Source organism: Hyperoodon ampullatus (genome assembly GCF_949752795.1).
Source record: "Hyperoodon ampullatus genome assembly, chromosome: 14".
Taxonomy (NCBI): Eukaryota; Metazoa; Chordata; class Mammalia; order Artiodactyla; family Ziphiidae; genus Hyperoodon; species Hyperoodon ampullatus.
The window spans coordinates 34,617,781-34,638,048 of record NC_136927.1 but is presented as its reverse complement, the minus strand read 5'-3'; the positions used below and the strand labels follow the sequence as shown (position 1 = coordinate 34,638,048).

Genomic DNA, 20,268 nt, shown 5'->3' with positions numbered 1-20,268 from the left:
CCTAAGGGAGGGTGAAGGGTGTCGCAAGTGGAAGGTCAAGGACGTGAAGAGCTGCCCGGCTGAGAGGGAAGAGGCCTTACTTTAAGATCTCTGGGCCGGTAAACATCATCAGGTCGTGCACAGCCTTGAACAAGAAGCTCATGAGGAAGTAGGGCCCAAAGGTCTGGTATAACACCTTGAACAGGGACGGGTTCCAATCCTTCTGGGGGGACTTGACAATCAAAGCCTCGGCCTCCTCGTTCACATCCACCTTGGAACTCCCTTTCGGCTTGGCGGGATCCTTGGAGGAGTACACGATCTTCACCGGCTGTCTGGAACACAAGGAGCAAGGAGCAGTTGTGGGGTCTGCCAGGCACTCAGCCCACCGGCCAGGAGAGGGCCGGAGAAGGCCCCCACAACAGGGAGGCCTAGCCAAAGAAAACCAGTCGCTGCAGAGAAGCAGCTTAGCATGGTGACTCTGACCACAGACTCAGGATCCTGGCCAGCTGTGTGACTTTAGGCAAGTGCCTTAACCTCTCTAGGCCTCAGTTTCCTCATCTGTACAATGGGGAAATAGTAGGACCTACCTCACCTATACATGACTTAATATATGTAAAAGGCACAGAAAAGTGCCAACCCCAAAATGACCTACAGATTCAGTGCAATCTCTATCAGAATCCCAGCTGGCTCTTAATAGAAGTGGAGAAGCTAATCCTAAAATTCATATGGAAACTCAAGGGATCCAAAATAGCCAAAACAATCTTGAAAAAGAAAAGCAAAGTTGGAGAATTCACATTTCCTGACTTCAAAACTTACTATGAAACAACCATAATCAAGACAGGCATGAGGTTGAGCATATACAGAGATCAATGCAACAGAATTAAAAATCCAGAAATAAACCTGATTGATTTTGATGAGGTTGCCAAGGCCGTTCAATGGGAAAAGAATAGTTTTTTCAACAAATGGTGTTGGGAAACTATAGATAGCTACAGGCAAAAGAGTGAGTTGGACCCTTACTTCACACCATATACAAAAATTAACTCGAATTGGATGAAAGACCTGACATAGAGCTAAAACTATAAAATTCTTGGAAGGCAACAGAGGGGGGAAAACTTTAGGACCCTGGATTTAGCAATGGATCCTTAAATACGACCCCAAAAGCACAAGCAACAAAAGAAAAAATAAACTGAACTTCATCAAAATCAAAAACTTTTGTGCTTCAAAGGACACCACTAAGAAAGCGAAAAGACAACCCACAAAATGGGAGGAAGTATTTGCAAATCAAAACTCTGATACGGGACCTGTAACTAGAGCAAAGAAAGAACTCTTACAACTCAATAAGAAAAAGACAACCCAACCATAAAAGGCAAAAAGAAGACATGCGAAAGGCGTAAACACATGTAATGTTGCTTAATTAACATCTTAAGTCATCAGGGAAATGCAAATCAACACCAGGATGAAATACTGCTTCACACCCGCTAGGACGGTTATCATCAAAAAGTCAGATAACAACAAGGTCTGCAAGGATGTTGAGAAATCGGAACCCTCATACATGCCCCTGTGAAGTCTCCTCCCACTTGTAATAGGATATTGCAGAAATGATGAAGAGAGAGTGTCACTCCCAAGATTAGGTTGCAGAAAACACTGTGGCTTCTTTCTTGCCCTCTCATGGATCATTCACTCTGGGCAAAGCCAACTGCCGGGTCAAGAGGACACTCCACCAGCCTCCTGGAGAAGCCCCCATGGTGAGACCTTGCCAACAGCCAGCACAGTCTTACCAACCATGTGCAACGTGGAGGCAGATTCACGGCCCCGGTCAAGGATTCAGAGGACTGCAGCCATGACAGACCCTGAGCCAAAACTACCCAGCTAGACCCATCCCAGACCCCTGACCCAGAGACCCTGTGGGACATAGTAAATGTTCATTCTTATTTAAAGCTGCTATGTTTGGGGGTGACCTGTTATGCGGCAACACATACAGCTTCCCTCTCCCAAAATGCAGTCAAAGCAACATCCTCAAAAGGCCAAACGTGGGCTCCATCCCTGAAATGTGCACCCAAGCTTCATCCCCATCGTCCACCCGACACAATCGTCCGCTGCATGAGCTCACTGAACATCGTTTAATCACAGGGGATTCCTGCCTCTCCCATCTAAGCCACATCTGACCATTTGGACCAACTGAAACGCCCTCCTGGAGACCACAGCCTCCCAGCCTGCCTGGGCTCCCTCCTCCGTCCCCACTCCAAACCGTGGGCACTGGTCTGGGCTCTGTCAAGTCCGTATCCTTCCCCTCGATGCTCCTCACCCCAGGAGAGGACCAGAAACATGGGAATCATCCCTGAACCCCTCTCCTCCACGCTCCCAGCTCCAGTCAGGCACGTGTGGTGTCCATCCCACTCCCGGGATGTGTGCAGTCATCCATCCACGTTTTCCATCACCACAGCCTCTGACCCACGCAAGTGACCATCGCCGGGGCCTCCTCCCCACTCCCCCCATTTCCTTCCACTCTCGTTCCCTAACAACCAAGTCCCTGCACGGCAGCCAGTGGGATCCTCCTGAAGCGCATCACCCCAACCTCAACTCCACTGCTGGCCTCCCACTGCATCCAGAATAAAATCTAAACTCTGGGTGAAGTTGTAGAATTTCCTATGGCTGCTGCAACAAATTAACACAAACTCAATGGCTTGAAACAACACAAATTTAACATCTCATAGTTGTGGAGGTCAGAAATCTAAGGTGGCTCCATGTATCTCTAGGACCTGTCAGCTGTGGAAATCTCCCTTCCTAGTCACGGAAGAGTACATTCTTGTTTATTGGCAAAGCCGTCATTATTTAACTCGTATCAGATTCTGACTGGCACAAGTAACATTCTTCACTTCAAAAACCTGGAGGGTACTGGGTTATTGGGCAAACATCTAACTACTGTTCAAATGTTTCTAGGAAGCTGAACTAATTGTTCCAATGGATGATGGAAAATATAACAAAATATCAAGATATCCAAAGCAATATGGATGAAGTCTTATTTAGCATCCTGTAGTACACTGCCAACTGTCATTTTAAATCTCAAGTATGGTATTTAAATGGAGACTAAAGGAGTGCTTCCTTGCTATATAAATAAAATGCTTGATTTGTACAGATTAAAAAAAAAAAGAAAAAAGAAATCTAAGGTGGGCCTGCAGGATCCATGGGAGAATCTGTTTCCTCCTTTTCCAGCTTCTAGAAGATGCTTACAGGGACTTCCCTGGTAGCGCAATGGTTAAGAATCTGCCTGCCAATGCAGGGGACATGGGTTCAGTCCCTGGTCCGGGAAGATCTCACATGCTGTGGAGCAACTAAGCCCACGCGCCACAACTACTGAGCCTGCGCTCTAGAGCCCGTGAGCCACAACTACTGAGCCCGCGTGCCACAACTACTGAAGCCCGCACGCCACAACTACTGAGCCCATGCGCTGCAACTACTGAGCCCGCATGCTGCAACTACTTAAGCCTGTGCGCCTAGAGCCCACGCTCCACAACAAGATAATCCACCGCAACGAGAAACCCATGCACTGCAACAGAGTAGCCCCCGCTCACCAAAACCAGAGAAAGCCTGCACGCAGCAACGAAGACCCAACGCAGCCAAAAAAAAAAAAAAGAAAAAAAAAAAGCAGCCCACACACCTGGGCACGTGGCCCCTGCCTCCACCTTCCAAGCCAGCCGCTCAGCATCTTCTCTCTCTCATCGCCTGTCTCCTCCTTATAAGGACCCTCGTGATTATGACATCAGGCCCACCCCAAAAACCCAGAATAGTCTCCCATCTCAAAATCCTGAACTGAATCACACCTGCAAAGTCCCTTTGCCATGTAACATATTCACAGGTTCTGGGGATCAGGATGTGGACATCATTTTTTTGGGGGGGGTCATTTCACCAACCACAGAGGATTATTTCTGTTTTTCGTGTTGTCAGTGTCACTGGGTAAGCTCTTTCCCTGCTCACTTTACTGACTTCCCCTGAAGCTGGGATTCTGGCGGGGATTTTAGTATGATTTCATTCAGCACACACATGCCCTCTTGGAAAGGAGGACAAGAAGGCAGGACAGGGGGGCAGGGAGTGGCTGAGTCGCTCCCCCCTCCGCATTCATTTTCTGCACCACGTCCTAAGCTGGGCCCTGGCCCTGGGCCTGCCTGGGCTGCCACTGACCCAGACTGTTTTCTGTGGCCAGGAGACGGGCGGCCAAAGGGCCAGGGAGAAGGTCTCAGGAGGGCAGAGAGGAGGAAGGCTCAGGCCTGGGGGGAAGGGGTCTAGAGAAGTGGAAGGGACCAGCTACGGCCGAGTCAGGAGAGAAAAAATACCCAGTGAACAAGAGCCCTCCAAGGGAAGCCAGCGCTCCTGGAGGGTGAGGAAGAAAGCAGGGCACCTGAATGGTCTGGCTGGGAAAGAAAGGAAAGTTGGAGAGGGAAGGTCTGAGTCAGAAGAAAACTGCTCAGGACAGGGGAACAGGAAGGGGTGGGGAAGCTGGAGGCTGGGAAGAAAAAGGAACTTGCTTACCCAGGGGATTTCGATATGGGCAAAGGTGCCCATTGCTCTCTCCTCCACGAATGCCCTGCTCTGGGCCGGGCCCTGGGGAGAGCCCCACCATCGAGCAGCCCCGTGAGAGAAACGATCAGCTGTGTGAGGGGGACTATCATGGGGGCTTCCTGGAGGAGGGGACATCAAAGCTGAGACCTGCATGATGAGGGATCGAGTCTACTTGGGGAGGGAAAGGGTGCGCTAGGCAGGCGGAACAGGATGAGCAAGGCCTGGAACTAAGGGATTTTGAAAAGAGGTGAGGCAGCCCTTCCAAGAACCTCAAGTAACCAGAGCAGGGCTGAGAGAGCAGACTGGGAGGTGCGTGAACCAACCAAAGGGCCATGAGGAGCTACTGCAGGCTTCGTTTGTAATTTGTTAAACAAATAAGATCTCTAATGTTGAGGCAAAGGCAAAAATCTCAAACTTATAAAGATCATAGCTCAATTAAAACTAAATTTTCTGGATGTACTCTGAGCACTGTCTTTGATCCATAACACCCAGTATAACACAGAAGGGCAGATTTGACCTACAACTGCAGAGAATGGATTTTACATCCTTAACTCACATTTTCATTCTCCTTAGAGCTCACAATATACGGGATAACAGTTCTGGAAACCACAGATGGGCATGGCAGTCACCTCCCCACTCCCACCCCTCCAGCCCTGCAAGGAAGGTATAGCCCTGGCAGGGTTCTGACTGTGCTGAGCACAAATACAAATGACTCAAGATCATCCTTTCCCTTTTTGTTGTTGTTGTCGTAGAGTGCTTTTTGTTTCTCAAAAACAGGCTGTCAAGGGGGTTTCTCACCCTCTGATGTCACAATGACTGCGCCAGAAACCAGACCCTCTTTGAGTACAGGACCATCCCAAAGGAACAAGATCCTACCAGGCATCCATGTAGATGAAGAGCCTGCCTAAAATCACCTAAATCTGTGGGGGGTTTTGTTTGTTTGTTTGTTTTTGCCACCACCAACGGCTTGTGGGATCTTAGTTCCCCAACCAGGGATCGAACCCGCACCCCCTGCAGCGGAAGCGCAGGGTCTTAACAATTGAACAGACAGGGAAGTCCCAAAATCACCTAAATCTACACTCTTAACTCCAGCTTTGGCATAAATCCATACACAGAGTGTATTTTTTTTTGCAAGTTTAAATATACCTCGATTTTTTTCAGAAATGCAGTCAGCGTGCAAATTAAGTTCTGTTCAGAAATTTGCCAAGCATGAATCACCACTTTGCAAAAACTTGTCCACGAGGGTGATGACGGTTCTGATCTCCACAACCACAAGACTGGGTCGGTCAGGATTTGCTGCTGCCACAGAGAAGGCTCCACTTATGAGCACTCAGCGATTCTTCATTCTCTATTCTAGCATGTACCTGAGCGTTTACACACAGACATACATGGATGACGTTTTATTACAAATCCCTTGCCTTTTAGTTTTCTGTTAAAGTTGAGCAAGAACACTTTGTTGATTTTTAAAGTAAGATACATGAGTGGGTTATTTTTATATATTTCCTTAAAGTACATTTAAGGAGGTGTTACAATATCTTTATTACTCAAGGGGGTAATGGGTCTGAAAGGCTGGGAACCATAGTGTAACACCTGTATTTTGGAACATTTTGTTTTCTTTGTTTTTGTTTGTTATTTGCTGTTTGCACTCCTTTATGAAATAGACACAATTAAATAAAATGGTCACCTTTTCTTTAAACACTACTGCTTTTTTATATATTGCTTTATTGGAGTATAACTGATGTAAAATCAAGTTCACACATTTGAAGTGTACAATTTGATGAGTTCTGACATATTTACACACCTGTCAGACCATCAGGGAAACCAAGATAATGAACACGCCCATCACCCCCAAAGAGCTCTCCTCTCTGTAATTTCTCCTCCCATCTCACTACCTCCCCCTACCTCAGGCAACCACTGATCTGATTTCTGTCACTACAGACTTGCTTTCATTTTCTGGAATTGTATATAAATGGAATCACCTAGTATGTACTGTTGCCTGGCTTCGTTCACTCAGCGTAATTATTTAAAGATTTTCATGTGGCTGAGTGTACCAATAGTTCATTCTGTTGTTTTGCTCAGAAGTGTTCCCTTGCATGGCTACGCCGTGATTTGCACATCTATTCACTTGTTAATGGTTGTCTGGGTTACTTCCAGCTTTGGCCATCACACATAAAGCTGCTATGAACATCCCTGTAAAAGTTTATGAACATATGTCTTCAGTTCTCTTGGGTGTACACCTAGGAGTAGAATGGTTGGGTGGTATCCTAACTATTTAACTTTTTTTAAGAACTGCCCAAGTCTTTTCCAGAGCCGCCAAACCATTTTATAGTCATTCCAGCAGGAACCACAGTCCAAAATGGCCTTAACCTATGGGAGGTCATAAGTCGAGAAATCTCCACTCCATTTTGTTAAACTCAAAGTCATCTAATGAAAACTCATGAGGTACTGGATTTTAAAACCCAAAGGTCAGGGGAGCAGGGGAAGCAGCTCAGACCTGACTCCCGAGAGGAGTCACTCAGGGGTGAGGAGAAGAACTGGGGGCGGGGGTGGGGAGGTTGAGACTCGGCCAAGAAGCCAAGGTAGCCCTCCTACCCAGGCCGCGGTCACCTGCTCCCCGGGAGCCCTGGGGCACCCAGCAGCCCAGAGCACAGGACTCTCCCCTCCCCACCCATGCCCACAGGGGTCACAGGGCCGGATGTGGCTCACGCCTCTGGGAACAGAGCCACTGACCCATCTGCCCCTACTCTCGCCCCACAAACCACCTTCCCCAGCACAGCCTAACTGGTTGATATAAAACAGAACTCTGGGCATGCCGCTGCCCTGTGTAAAACCCAGCAGTCTTCTCACCGCATTTGGGATCAACCCCTAAGCCAGTACCATAGCCTATGAGATCCCTGCAAACACCTTTCCTACTTTATCTCCTCCTGTTCTCCCCACCTCTCACTCCACTCAAGCCATACGGGGCCCCTTGCTGCTCCATAAGCATGCCACACTCACCTCTACCTCAGGACCTTTGCACTAGCTGTTCCCGTGAAATGGAAAGCCCTTTCCCCACATTTGCACGCAGCTCACTCCCTCCTTTGACACGAATCTCTGTTCAGAGAGGCCATCCCTGACCACCAAACCTGCATCAGCTCCCGCAGTCACTCTCACCCTCATCTCCCCATTTAATCTTGTCATCACACTAAGGCTCTTCAAAGTTTCTCAACAGTGTGTGTGACTCCCAACTCCCTGTGTCCCACACGGAATGTAAGTGGCACCAAACAAGGAGCCTGTCTATCTTGTTCCACTCTAAACCCCCAGGGCCTAAACTGCACTCAGTACATCAGCAGTAATCAACTGCATCTGCTGAACGAATCAACAAAGGGCCAGGCCCATGATGGAGCTTTATGCCGTACGGCCGGTCCTCTTCCCACAAAGCCTCATTGCCAGCCCCTCCTATAACATCTGCAGCAACCGGCTCACTGGGTGAGCCCCAGGGGACAGCACGGTGGGCATCCCCTGCCACCCAACGTGGGAAGGAGACGGAGCCAAGCAGTCAGCGAGGCTTGGGGACGCAGCCTTCTCATCAGGAAGGAGGCTGCAGGTCAGGCCGAAGGGAACCAGAGACCGCACTTCTGCCTGAGAACCTCCAACTGGGTCACAGACATGGGACCCGGCCAGAGCCGTGTGTGCACAGAGCACCGGCCATCCCCTCACAACGCCCAACCACAGAGGCTCAAGCTCAATCCACCTCCCAAGGGACAACTTCTCCTCTGTCCGTGGCCACCCCGAACGGGCCACGGCACAGAGTCACAAGTCCTCTGCTGATGTCCTGGTGGCCAGCACAGATGTCCCACATTCCCATCCACAGCCTCGGCCTGAGTGAAGACCTGGAACTTGGGCGCTCCTGCAACAGGTGAAGAATCAGACCTAGAGCCTGGGCCTCTCTCCTGGGAAGCCAGCTGCTCTGCGGGGCCACACACCAGGCTGGGCTCTCGTCAACCAGCTCTCCAAGGTGGACAACAGGCCCAGCCCTGTAACGACAACAGAAGTAATAACACCGTCCCCTGCCACCAAATCCCTCGTGATTTCTCTTCCGGCTCCTCTGGACGCAGGATGCGTCTTATGTCAATGTCATGTCCTGGTTTAATCGGCAGCCGTTTCTCTTTCTCACTGGTGGATAAAATAATGATGCATCGCACAACTGATGACGTCCTATATTTGATGAAATAAGGTATGTGCTGGGGAGGCCCTGGCCTGATTCCCCAAATAACCCGATGACAGAGCTCGGGGTTGGCATGCAGCTCTCATCGGTGAGAGTCTGAAATCCTGGACACCGAGAGTGAACCCTGATGTAAACCACAGACTCGGGGTGACAATGCTGCGTCAATGTGGGCTCATGGGTTGTCACCAATGTGCCCCTCCGATGGGGGATGCTGACAGCGGGGGAGGGGTGCACCTGTCTCTGCACCTTCTGCTCAGAACTGCTGTGAATCTAAAACTGCTCCAAAAAATAAAGGCTGTTGGAAAACAAAAATCCAGTACAGCCCAAATCACCGTCAAATGGGGCTTCTTAGGCTGAACACCTCAAGAAGTAGTTGACGTGGCATGTTGAACCAAAACATTTAAAACATCAAGAACATTCAGGATGCCAGACGGAGAGAAGCAGGGAAAATGAGACTGACTCGGGGAGGGCAGGGTCACACAGCCAGGTACACGCTCACCAAGGGTCATGGCAAACAAAATGGTTCTCCCACTTGACATCTTTCTCTCTTCTTTCCTACCCAAATTGTCTTAGCTACACGCCAGACTCTACCCGATTCTGCAGATGAGCAAACCGTGGCTCGGAGGAGGGAAGCAGCCCTCCCAGGGCCATGAAGCTAGTAAGAGGTGGAAGGATGGAGCTACGGGGTCGCCCCAGGGAGTGCCCAGCTTCCCCGGGGCAGGATGCCTGGCACTTACTTTCTGGATTTTGCACATTCCTTCTTCCAGTTCTTTACCAAAACGGGCACAACTTGTGCTGACGTGTCCTCCTTATTCAGGGACCAGAGGTCAGTGCTCTCCAGGGGTTGGCGGTAGCCCCGGACCATCATCCTGTGGCCGAAACACAAGGCGGGAGGCGATGAGAGTCAGAAGGAGGAGGACAACGACCCTCCCTGCCAGCAGGGCCATGCGACCGAAGGCGGCCGCAACTCAGGAATATCTCAATAAGGAATAATGGACATGTGGGCACATTAAATCATTATTGCTAATTTTACTGTTAGGTCACCCAGGAAAAACAGCCTCATTTTTAGAGATACATACAGAATATTTAGGAGGAACAGCAGGATGGCTCTAATTTACTTAAAAAAAATTTTTTAAGGCGAATATGACAAAGCATTAACCGTCGTTAAATCAGGTGATGAGTTTATTGAGGTTTATTAGACTAGTCTTTCTGGTTTGAATACTTTCATGATAAAAAGCAAACCTAGTATTTTAACTTGTTATTTTGAAACATTTCAAACTCAGAGAAAAATCACAGGAATCTTACAAAGAATTCCTGTCTACCCTTCACCTAGTTCACGACTGTTAACATTTTAAGTGTGCTGTATCTGCCTCTGTCTCTAGATACATACATATGTAAACACATACAGGCAGAGCTCAGAGATACTGCGGGTTCGGTTCCAGGCCACCGTGATAAAGTGAATATTACAATAAAGCAAGTCACAGGAATTTTTTGGTTTCCCATATTAAAGTTATGTTTACACTATCCTATAATCTATTAAATGTGCAATAGTATTATGTCTAAAAAAAACCAACATACAGAGCTTAACTTAAAGATACTTTATTGCTAAAAAACGCTAAGCATCATCTGCACCCTCAGCGAATCCTAGTAATAACATCAAAGATCATGGATCACAGATCACCATAAACAACAACATAATAATGAAAAAGTTTGAAGGATGGTGAGAATTACCAAAATGTGACACAGAGACACAAAGTAAGCGAATGCTGTTCCAAAAATGGCGCCAAAAGACTCGCTTGATGCAGGGTTGCCACCAACCTTCAATTTCTAAAAGACACAGTGTCTGCGAAGTGTAATAAAATGAAGTATGGGCTTCCCTGGTGGCGCAGTGGTTGAGAGTCCGCCTGCCGATGCAGGGGACATGGGTTCGTGCCCCGGTCTTGGAAGATCCCACATGCCACAGAGCGGCTGGGCCCGTGAGCCATGGCCGCTGAGCCTGCGCGTCCGGAGCCTGTGCTCCGCAATGGGAGAGGCCACAACAGTGAGAGGCCCGTGTACCGCAAAAAAAAAACCAAAAAACAATGAAGTATTTCTTTTTTCTGAACCATTTCATAGTAGGTTGCAGACTCTACACATCTTTACCCCTAAATATTAGTGTGCATCCCCCTAACAGAAAGGACGTGCTCTGATATAACCAGAGTACAATGACCAAAATCAGAAATATGAGCCTGGCTGGCAGGACCTACAGTCCATATTCAAATTACACCAACTGTCCTAGCACTGTTCTTTAACAGCAACTGAAAAATAGTTAAGTAAGACAAATATTAAATTTAAAAAAAAAACACAATGTTTGTAAAAAGTTTATAAAGACAAGGAAAAATGCTTGGGGATTGGGGGAGGGATTTTAATAATCCCCAGTAGGATGCTGACAATGTAAAGAAAAAAATGTGCAAATAAAAGTGAGAGAGAGGCATGGACATATATACACTACCAAACGTAAGGTAGATATAGCTAGTGGGAAGCAGCCGCATAGCACAGGGAGATCAGATCGGTGCTTTGTGACCACCTGGAGGGGTGGGATAGGGAGGGTGGGAGGGAGGGAGATGCAAGAGGGAAGGGATATGGGAACAGATGTATATGTATAACTGATTCACTTTGTTATAAAGCAGAAACTAACACACCATTGTGAAGCAATTATACTCCAATAAAGTTGTAAAAAAAAATGTGCAAATAAAAGGCAGGCGAGAAGGAGGTATATTGAGCTGTGGACGGCGGCTGCCTCTGGTGCTCTGTTGCTATTGGTCCACACTCTTACCACTTTTCCTACGCTGCACGGGCATTATTTTTCTCATGGGGGGAAACAATGCCAACAACAATAATTACACCTAATGCAAAAAAACAGCCAAACCCAAAGCTGAGCCAAGAGCGTGCAGCTTCTTGCCCAGGCCAAGCCGTCCACAAAGGTGCAAGCTGTTTAGGTTTATGCATTTATCACATGAACGTGGGGTCAGGGTGTCTCTGAGACCCCGGCCCAGGGAAGGCACACTCAGGACACAGCCCCATCGGAAAGGGCAAGGGAGGAAGAGCAGGGGCCCTAGTGGCACACTCACGGCCCAGCAGCCGCCCGAGGTTTGGGGACCAGGACTTACCCTGTGATCCACCAGAAGGTGATCCTGGAAAGGAAGGAGGCGCTGGATTCTGGGCAAGGATTCTAGTGGAGAGAAAGCACAGGGTAGGGAGCAAAGGGGAAATGAATGGTTAAACTTCTCATCTACGCCAGCTCTAGGCAGGGAGCAGCCAGCTGACTGCTCTTCCTCCCAGTGGACCAGCGGCCACTCTCATGCCACTGATTTTCACCCTGAAAGGGCTTCCCTCCTGAGCACCAGTGGCCTGGAAAGAAACACCTGGCAGCTCCTCCAGTTTTACCCGGTAACTGTTTCCTGAGTGTCTGCTATGTGTAAAAATGGTACAATGCGTCCCATACCGGCCTTATCTTATATCCCCACAGCAACCCAACAAACATGGCCCTGCTGTTGTCCCTGCTTTTTAGTTCATTCATTTGTCCATTCAACAAATATTTATTGAGCATCTACAATGTGCCAGGCACTCAACAAGGTACTAGCATTATCTCATATCCTCACAGAACCGTAAGTGTGGTATTACTAGTATTCCTATTTCTTTCATTCATTCATTCACTCATTCAACAAATATTTTCTGAGCACCTACTATGTGCCTGCCACCTGTACACAAATCTGAACAAACAGGCATAACCCTAAACCAGGGCAATAACACCACCTGCTACACTCTCTGCTAGCTAGCTCTGTTTTAAATGTTTTACACAAATTAACTCATTTAATCTTCATAACCACACTATGAAGTAGGTAAAAGCATCATCCTCATTTTGTAGTTAAAGAAGCTGAGGGGCAGAGAAATGAAAAGACTTGCTTGGGGTGCCAACAGCTAGAAGCAGCGGAGATAGAATGTGAGCCCCAAACAGTCAGGGTCCGGAGAGAGACATTAATTAAACGATCACGTGAACAAATACAAAACCACAACTGTGACAAGGATCATACCCCGAAGGCAAGTCAATATTACCAGTGAGATCACTGGTATCTCACTGGGCTGATCTAGTTGACAGAGGTCAGGAAAGGCGTCCCTGAGGGAAGATGGTCAAGCTGGGGTCTGAAGAATGAGGAGAGGATAACTAAGTGAAGGGGAAAGGCAAGGCAGTCCCAGCAGAGCGACTAGTGTGTGCAAAGGCCCTGTGGTAGAGGGGAGCATAGGCAGCTCCAGGAACCAAGAGGGGGCCTGAGTAGTCTACACTGGAGGCTGTGCTCAGTCTACGCTGGAGGCCACATAAGGGACTTTGGTCTCCATCCCAAAAGCAACGGGAAATCATCAACAGATTCTAAGCAAACTTTCAAAGAACCTCTTTTCCAGAGCCACAAAGATGAGCTCCAGTTCAATGCCACACAGGCAAGGAACGGGTAATCAGCACAGAGCCTTTGAGACTGCACACAATGGCCAATATGTTCAGGTCTAAATCCTGAAACACAAGTGTTAGTGTAGGTGGGGGGTCACCAGGCAGTGATGAGATCATTAGCCGAGGATGTTGCTCTGCGTTCCTGCATTTTGCAGAGATAAGATGCTGGGGAGCCCCATGACGGAACAAACACACTCTACCCAAGTGGTTGTCAACCCAGGCTGGGGGCACTCGAAAAAAAAAATACCATATCTGCCCCACCCCCCAGAGATTCTGATTTAGCTGGTTTGGGGTGGGTCCAGGCACTTTTTTGTTTTTGTTTTCAACTCCCAGAGTCTCCTTGACCAAGTGACTGGGCAGGAAATATACAAGATAAGCCCAGAACATCTTGTCACACCTGACGGGAGGAGGGCTGGTAAAAGACCTCAGAAGCAACCAGAAGTGGCTCCCACAAGCCCAGAAAGGGACCATTTGAGCTGCAATACAGATAGTAAGTCAAAAGGACTGAGACACATCACAAACGTTTAAATACACAAGTTCATCTTGATACTGGAAAAGAAGAAAAACCTCTTGGTGACGCTGATGAAAAGATGCTAGTGAACCAAGTCATTGTTTTGAAAACAGAGAAAAGAAAGAAACAAGCATTTGTCTATGACACCACAGGGTGACTAAAGAGATGAGGAAGCATCTTTGCATAAAATGGTCCCGCTAACAAATGAAGGAATGATATCACGTAAGAGGTTGCACCACTTTGCAACCATGGTGGATTTCTGGAATACTTGATGATATTAAAGAATTAGTACGTTTTTAGGCCATATAATGGTATTATTGTTGCACTGCTTAAAATCCTTATCTCTGAAATATTATTGCGGAAAGCTGGAGAAGGGTATACAGGAACTCTACCATTTTTGTAACTTTTTGCGAATCAAGTTATTTCAAAATAAAATGTTATTAAAAACTTTTAATTCCTTATCTTTCAGAGATACATACTGAAATGTTTACGTGCGATGCAGGGTAAATAGTCCATGGCGGTCATTATACCATGCTGTCCACATTTGTACACATTTGAAAGTTTCCATCATGAAAATCTTCCCCAGTGAGTCAAACAAGAAGCCTGGGCTGAGAACCACCAGGTTTCACTCTGGGGGCCATGAGGCATGGGGAGGCTCCAGTCCTACCAGCCCGGGAATCATCTGGGGAGCTTTGTAAACACAGGTGCCGAGAGTCCCAGCCCAGACCAACTAGATCACTCTCTCTGGGGCTGGGGCCCTGGCATCAGTATGTCTTTAATCAGATGCAGCTGGCCCACAGACCTACATTCTAAACCAACCTAAAGCCAGATGGCCCTGGGTTCAAATCCCAGCTATGCCATTTTCTAGCTGAATGACCTTAGGCAAGTCCTTTCACCCCAAAGTCTCAGTTTTCGCATCTGGGAACTGGAAGCGGTCAGTCCCACTGCTCAGCCTACCTCATGGGACTGCAAGGAGGGACAAGTGGAATGAGGTCCATGGGACCTCATTTTTTCCAACCTAAGGCCGCAGCATTATTCCTGGAGCAGGTGGTGGTATTTGCTTTGTAGGCTGGTTTCTCTTCCGGAAGTGGGTGGGTTGTCAGGGAATCACAAATACACTTCAACTACAGCCCAGTTCCCACCCACTGTGTAAAGCTAAGGTGCTGGCAGAGAAGGGGATGGGGCGGGACACAGCTGGCAATGACTCATTTATTTCTTAAGCAAATAATGAGGGAGGATCTGCTTATATGCCAGGAGGTGGCTAAATACACCCAAGACTGAGCTACGCAGAAGAGACAGTGAGGTCCCGGCCCCGTACTGCCTCTCGCCTCGGAAGAGAGGGACAGTAAGCAAACCAAGATGCAAATAAATACACAACTATACATGGTGGGAGCTGTGACAACAACAACAAAACAGGGTCCGCGGGGTGGGAGCCAGGCGTGGGGGGCGTCCATGGGCGAAGCAACATGAAGCAAGGTGGTTAGAGGGAGGTTTGAATCCCAACCCTGCCACTTCCTAACTGAGGGGCCTGGGCCAAGTTACTTGGTGATGATGAGATTAAATGAGATAAAACCTGTGAAGTACTTACAGGACAGTTCCTGGTGCAGAGGAAAAGCTCAAGCAATAACATTAGCAGTATTAACATGAATACTAATGGTAAACACAGTAACAATTCCGCCATTTCCTGCAGACCATGACACACCAAGAACTGTACCAGACGCTTCACATCAGGGCTGGCAAAGTCAGGCCCACAGTCCGGTCACTTGCAAAATAGTTTTGTTTGGACACGGTGATGCCCATTCATTTCCGTACTGTCCACAACTGCTTTTGAGCTACAGTGGCAGAGCTGAGTACTTGCGACCGAGACCATGTGCTCTACGAAGACTAAAATATCTACTATCGGCCACTTTACAGAAAAAGTTGGCTGACCCCTGCTTACATCAGACCTCATGACACCAAAGATGGCAATTCTTAAGGGGAGGAACTAGAACTCAAATGAGGGCCTTCTGCCTCCAAATCCAGCCTTCTTTCAGTCTTGGCATCAACACAGAGTCAGCCTTGCACAAAGACACCCAGCCGAGGGGGCGAGTGGGGGCTGAAGTGCAGCTAGTCCTGGGCCTGGGGGCGGCAGGGCTGCAAGGGCTGAAGGGACGCAGGGCCTTTCTCAAACTCATCCACCCAGAGTGGGCCAGATGCCTTTTTCTAACCTGCACAGAGGCCCGGTGCAAACTGTCAGGGTGTCAGGCTTACACACACAGGGGCCTCACAAATCCTGGCATTGTTTCAAAATCAGGCAAGCCCAGCTGTGGGTCAAGAACAAAGCAACCTAGACTTATCATGATCATTTTGTAAATGTATAGAAATGGCGAATCACTATGGTGTGTACCTGGAACTAACAGCATTGTAGGCCAATTATACTTCAACTTAAAAAAAAAAAAAAGGGACATGTAAACACAGAATTCGAACAGGTCTGCAGTGAACAATATTTACAATTGTTATAATGATGCAAACACTAATTACTGATGTAATTTAAAATATGATAAAATTGGGGGGAGAGGATGAGGAAGGAGAGGTGGAGCTATTCAATCTTCATCTCAACATTTATAAAGTTAAAAACTGCTCTTTGGGGCATTCCCTGGAGGTCCAGTGGTTAGGACTCCACATTTTCACTGCTGAGGGCCAGGGTTCAATCCCTGGTCGGGGAACTAAGATTTCACAAGCCATGCAGCACAACCAAAAAAAACCACTGCTTTTTTCTTTTCCTTTTATTTGAGAAAATAGATGTTATTAACAAAACCTACTGTGGTAATCGTTTCACAATATATGTAAATGAAACCATCAATGCTGTATACCTTAAACTTAATCAGTGATGCATGTCGATTACTTCTCAATAAAACTGAAGGAAAAGAACGAAGCAAACTGTCAGCTACGTAACTGAAGGTGAATTCATTCCCTTTATACCCAATTGTACCCAAATGGAGTCCTACCCTGAAGACCATAAGAAATGACGGCCCAGCGGGGAGAGACTAATCCTCACTCTGGCTAGTAAAAATCCCAGCCCTTGCAAGAAAATGCACCCTCCAGATGCAGTAAGGCTGGATCAGCAATATGAACACTTCAGTTTCTAATGTGCACAATCCAGGAGCCTCCTTAAGTTTGTCTCCCCAGCTCTCCTCCCTCCTCTGGATCCAGATACAGATGCTCAGATTATCAGAAGTCACATTGGGCAGACACCGGGTCCTGCCACCAGCACAGATAAGAGATTACATCAGGGCTTCCCTGGTGGCGCAGTGGTTGAGAGTCCACCTGCCAATGCAGGGGACACGGGTTCGTGCCCTGGTCCAGGAAGATCCCACATGCCACGGAGCGGCTGGGCCCGTGAGCCATGGCCGCTGAGCCTGAGTGTCCGGAGCCTGTGCTCCACAATGGGAGAGGCCACAACAGTGAGAGGCCTGCGTACTGCAAAAAAAAAAAAAAAGAAAGAAACAAGAATAATTCAGACAGGCCCTGGCGGAAGGCGGAGGAAGAGGAGCAGGGAGGTTCATGCAGAGAGCTGCATTCTTTGGCATCTCTACCTGGTGCAGGTAATTTGGCCTGAAACTATGCGGTTTAAACTAATTTGGTACACAGCACCCAGGCACTGGTTCTCTGAGAACTGGTCACCCGTGACCTCACACGAGGCACCCAGAGGACCTTTGTCTGGGCCCTCAGCATTCTGGCCTTTCTGTCAGAAACTCTCTGGGTCCCCACCCACCTTTTCTGGTTTTGATTCTACTTTTAGTTCAGTTTTCTGCCGTTACTCCAGCAGTAAGGGACGTGTGAGCCGCAGTGTAGCTCAGACCAGGGGTTCTGAAACCTGGCCCCATCACCAGCATCCACGGTACCTGGGGGTTTGTTAACAACAGAAAGGCTTAGGCCCCACCCAAACTGACTGACTCAGAAGCTCTGGGGGGTGGGACCCAGCAATGATCTGTGTTTTAACAAGCCCTCCAGATGATGCTGATGCAGGCTCAGATGTGAGGGGCTCACCTGGTGGAAGGGCTCCCAATCCAGCCTTGTGAACTCAGACGACACTACACCACCCTGAACCTCAGTGTCCTCATCTGTAAAATGGGGGGAGACTCACAGTTCCACCTCAAAGTTGGGTTGCTGTGAGGATTAAATAAGTTACTTTTATTTATTAACACAAGGCTGCTCTTGTTATTATTGGTTGGAACCACCTAAACGTCCGACAAGAAGAAATCCGTTGGTGCAGCATGTTACACTGGTGTTCTTCGTTGGCTCTGCCGCTCCTCAGCTGTATAAAGCTCCTCCGGGCGCAGGACCACAATTTCTTCTACTGCAGCACACATGATGTGTGCTTTTCCCATGAACTTGTCCAATTTCTCTTCCTGGTTTTTTTCTTTTTTTTTTTTTTTTTTTTGCGGTACGCGGGCCTCTCACTGCTGTGGCCTCTCCCATTGCGGAGCACAGGCTCCGGACGCACAGGCTCAGCAGACATGGCTCACGGGCCCAGCCGCTCCACGGCATGTAGGATCCTCCTGGACTGGGGCACGATCCTGTGTTCCCTGCATCGGCAGGCGGACTCTCAACCACTGCACCACCAGGGAAGCCCCCTCTCTTCCTGGTTTTTGATGCTCTGCTACACACAGGGTCACTGTTCAGGCCAGCCTTCCTCTCAACCTGCTTGGACTCTGGCAATGGCTTTCCTAAGTGTCACCAGCCTCTTGCATCCTCCTTTCAGCAAGAGACCCAACCAAGCAGAAGTCCACACAGTTCCCAAACACCCACAAGTTCCATCATACCGCTGGACCTCTGGACATGCTGCTTCCACCACCAGGAGCACCTTCCCATCCACCCTCCAGCCTTCAACCTTACGGGAGGCGATGGAGGCATCCCCTCCTCCGGATGCTGGCTCTGGCACCCCAGGCTGAGTGCAGGACTGCTCCTCGGGCACCCGCAGTCCCCAGCACTCCCCTGTCCTGGAACCCCACTGTCCATCCCACAGCAGCAGCTTATTTGCCCGCCGCCTCCTCCATCTCTCCTAAGGGGTGGTCAATGTCTGTTCGTTTCTAGGTACTCCAAGCCTGGCGGAGCCCCCCGCACAACACCGAATCACTAAATGGCCGAAAGCATAACGGAGAAAGGAATTAAAAATGGAGTTTTCAATGCTCTCATTAACACTCTAGGCCCAGCAGTTGCCTCTGGGCTGCAAGGGGTAGAGACTGACCATGAGGGGCAGGAGGGGACTTTCTGGGGTCCTGGGAATGTTCTGTATCTCAACAGGGGTTTGAGTTACTCATTTGTCAGAACGCATCAAATGGTAACTTAAGATTCAGGAATGTCATTACGTAAATTTACTTTAAAAAAAAAAAAAAAAGAACCATAAAGAGATATTGAGCTCTGGCTAATGATTTGCACAGTGAAGTGTGTGAATGAAGGATACTAATGTATTTCAAGGTCACTTTTAAATACCAAAAATCTTAGCCGGCTGGCCGGCTAGATAGATTTGTGATAAAGCAAATTTAGCAAAATGTTAACTTGTAAAATATAGTTGGTGGGTAGATGGGGAGTACTCGCTGCGTCTTTCAACTTTTCTGTAGATTTGAAATGTTCACAGTAAAATATGAACAGGATTAAAAATACCTCTTAGGGCCTCCCTGGTGGCGCAGTGGTTGGGAGTCTGCCTGCCGATGCAGGGGATACGGGTTCGTGCCCCGGTCTGGGAGGATCCCATATGCCGCGGAGCGGCTGGGCCCGTGGGCCATGGCTGCTGGGCCTGTGCGTCCGGAGCCTGTGCTCCGCAACGGGAGAGGCCGCAGCGGTGAGAGGCCCGCGTACCACAAAAAAAAAAAAAAAAAAAAATACCTCTTACACCAAATGAGCTGAGCAATTTTTAAGAATTTGCTAAACCAGTGCTTTTCAACCATGAACCACCCAGGGATCTTGTGAAAATGAGACCCTGACTCAACAGGACTTGGCAGGCCTGAAACTCTGCATTTCTAATGAGCACCTGAGGGATGCTGATGCTGCCGGTCTGAGGACCCCACTTTGAGAAGTGAGGGTCTACTATCCGCCACATTTGCCCCTGATGCCCCCAACTGCCAATGGCAACCCCCTCCCTGCATCCTAAGCAGTAGCCTCAGGGCCAGCAAGATAAAAGGACTAGAGGTCGGGGACAGGTGACAGCCTCAGAAAGCCTGCGAGGCCTACTCAGCCAGGCCCCACCTGATGCACAGAGGGGAGCAGCCCTGCCAGGAAGCAGGTCCAGGACACAGCTCTGAGTCACACATCAGGCACGGGGCCAGCTGGGGAGGATGGCAGCTTGGTGACTCAGCAGGGGGGAGAAGGTCAGCACTGCCGGCCCCCATGCTGGCCCCGCCTGACCCTGGGCTTGGCTGACTGCTCTCTCTGAGGACAGGTGACATGTGACTGCTGCTCTGAGGGCGGGACAGAGACAGGGACTGGACTCACCCCATCTTCCAGGCTCCACTGTGATGTGAGCCCTGAGGATGACGGGGAGACAACAGA

The 20,268-nt window shown here is 48.6% G+C and overlaps 1 protein-coding gene across 4 annotated transcripts in view; it reads right to left on the bottom strand.

Moving 5' to 3' along the window:
- The window catches only part of ABCC1 (ATP binding cassette subfamily C member 1 (ABCC1 blood group)), a gene marked incomplete at its 5' end in the record, with an annotated part of 134,780 nt that overhangs the window by 64,556 nt on the left and 49,956 nt on the right, over nt 1-20,268 (bottom strand). For all 4 annotated transcript variants that reach the window (XM_079719164.1, XM_079719165.1, XM_079719166.1 and 1 more), the window contains 3 exons: nt 81-311; nt 9,481-9,612; nt 11,893-11,954. In XM_079719164.1, coding sequence (XP_079575290.1) covers nt 81-311; nt 9,481-9,612; nt 11,893-11,954 — 425 coding nt within the window. The remainder of the gene's footprint in view (nt 1-80; nt 312-9,480; nt 9,613-11,892; nt 11,955-20,268) is intronic.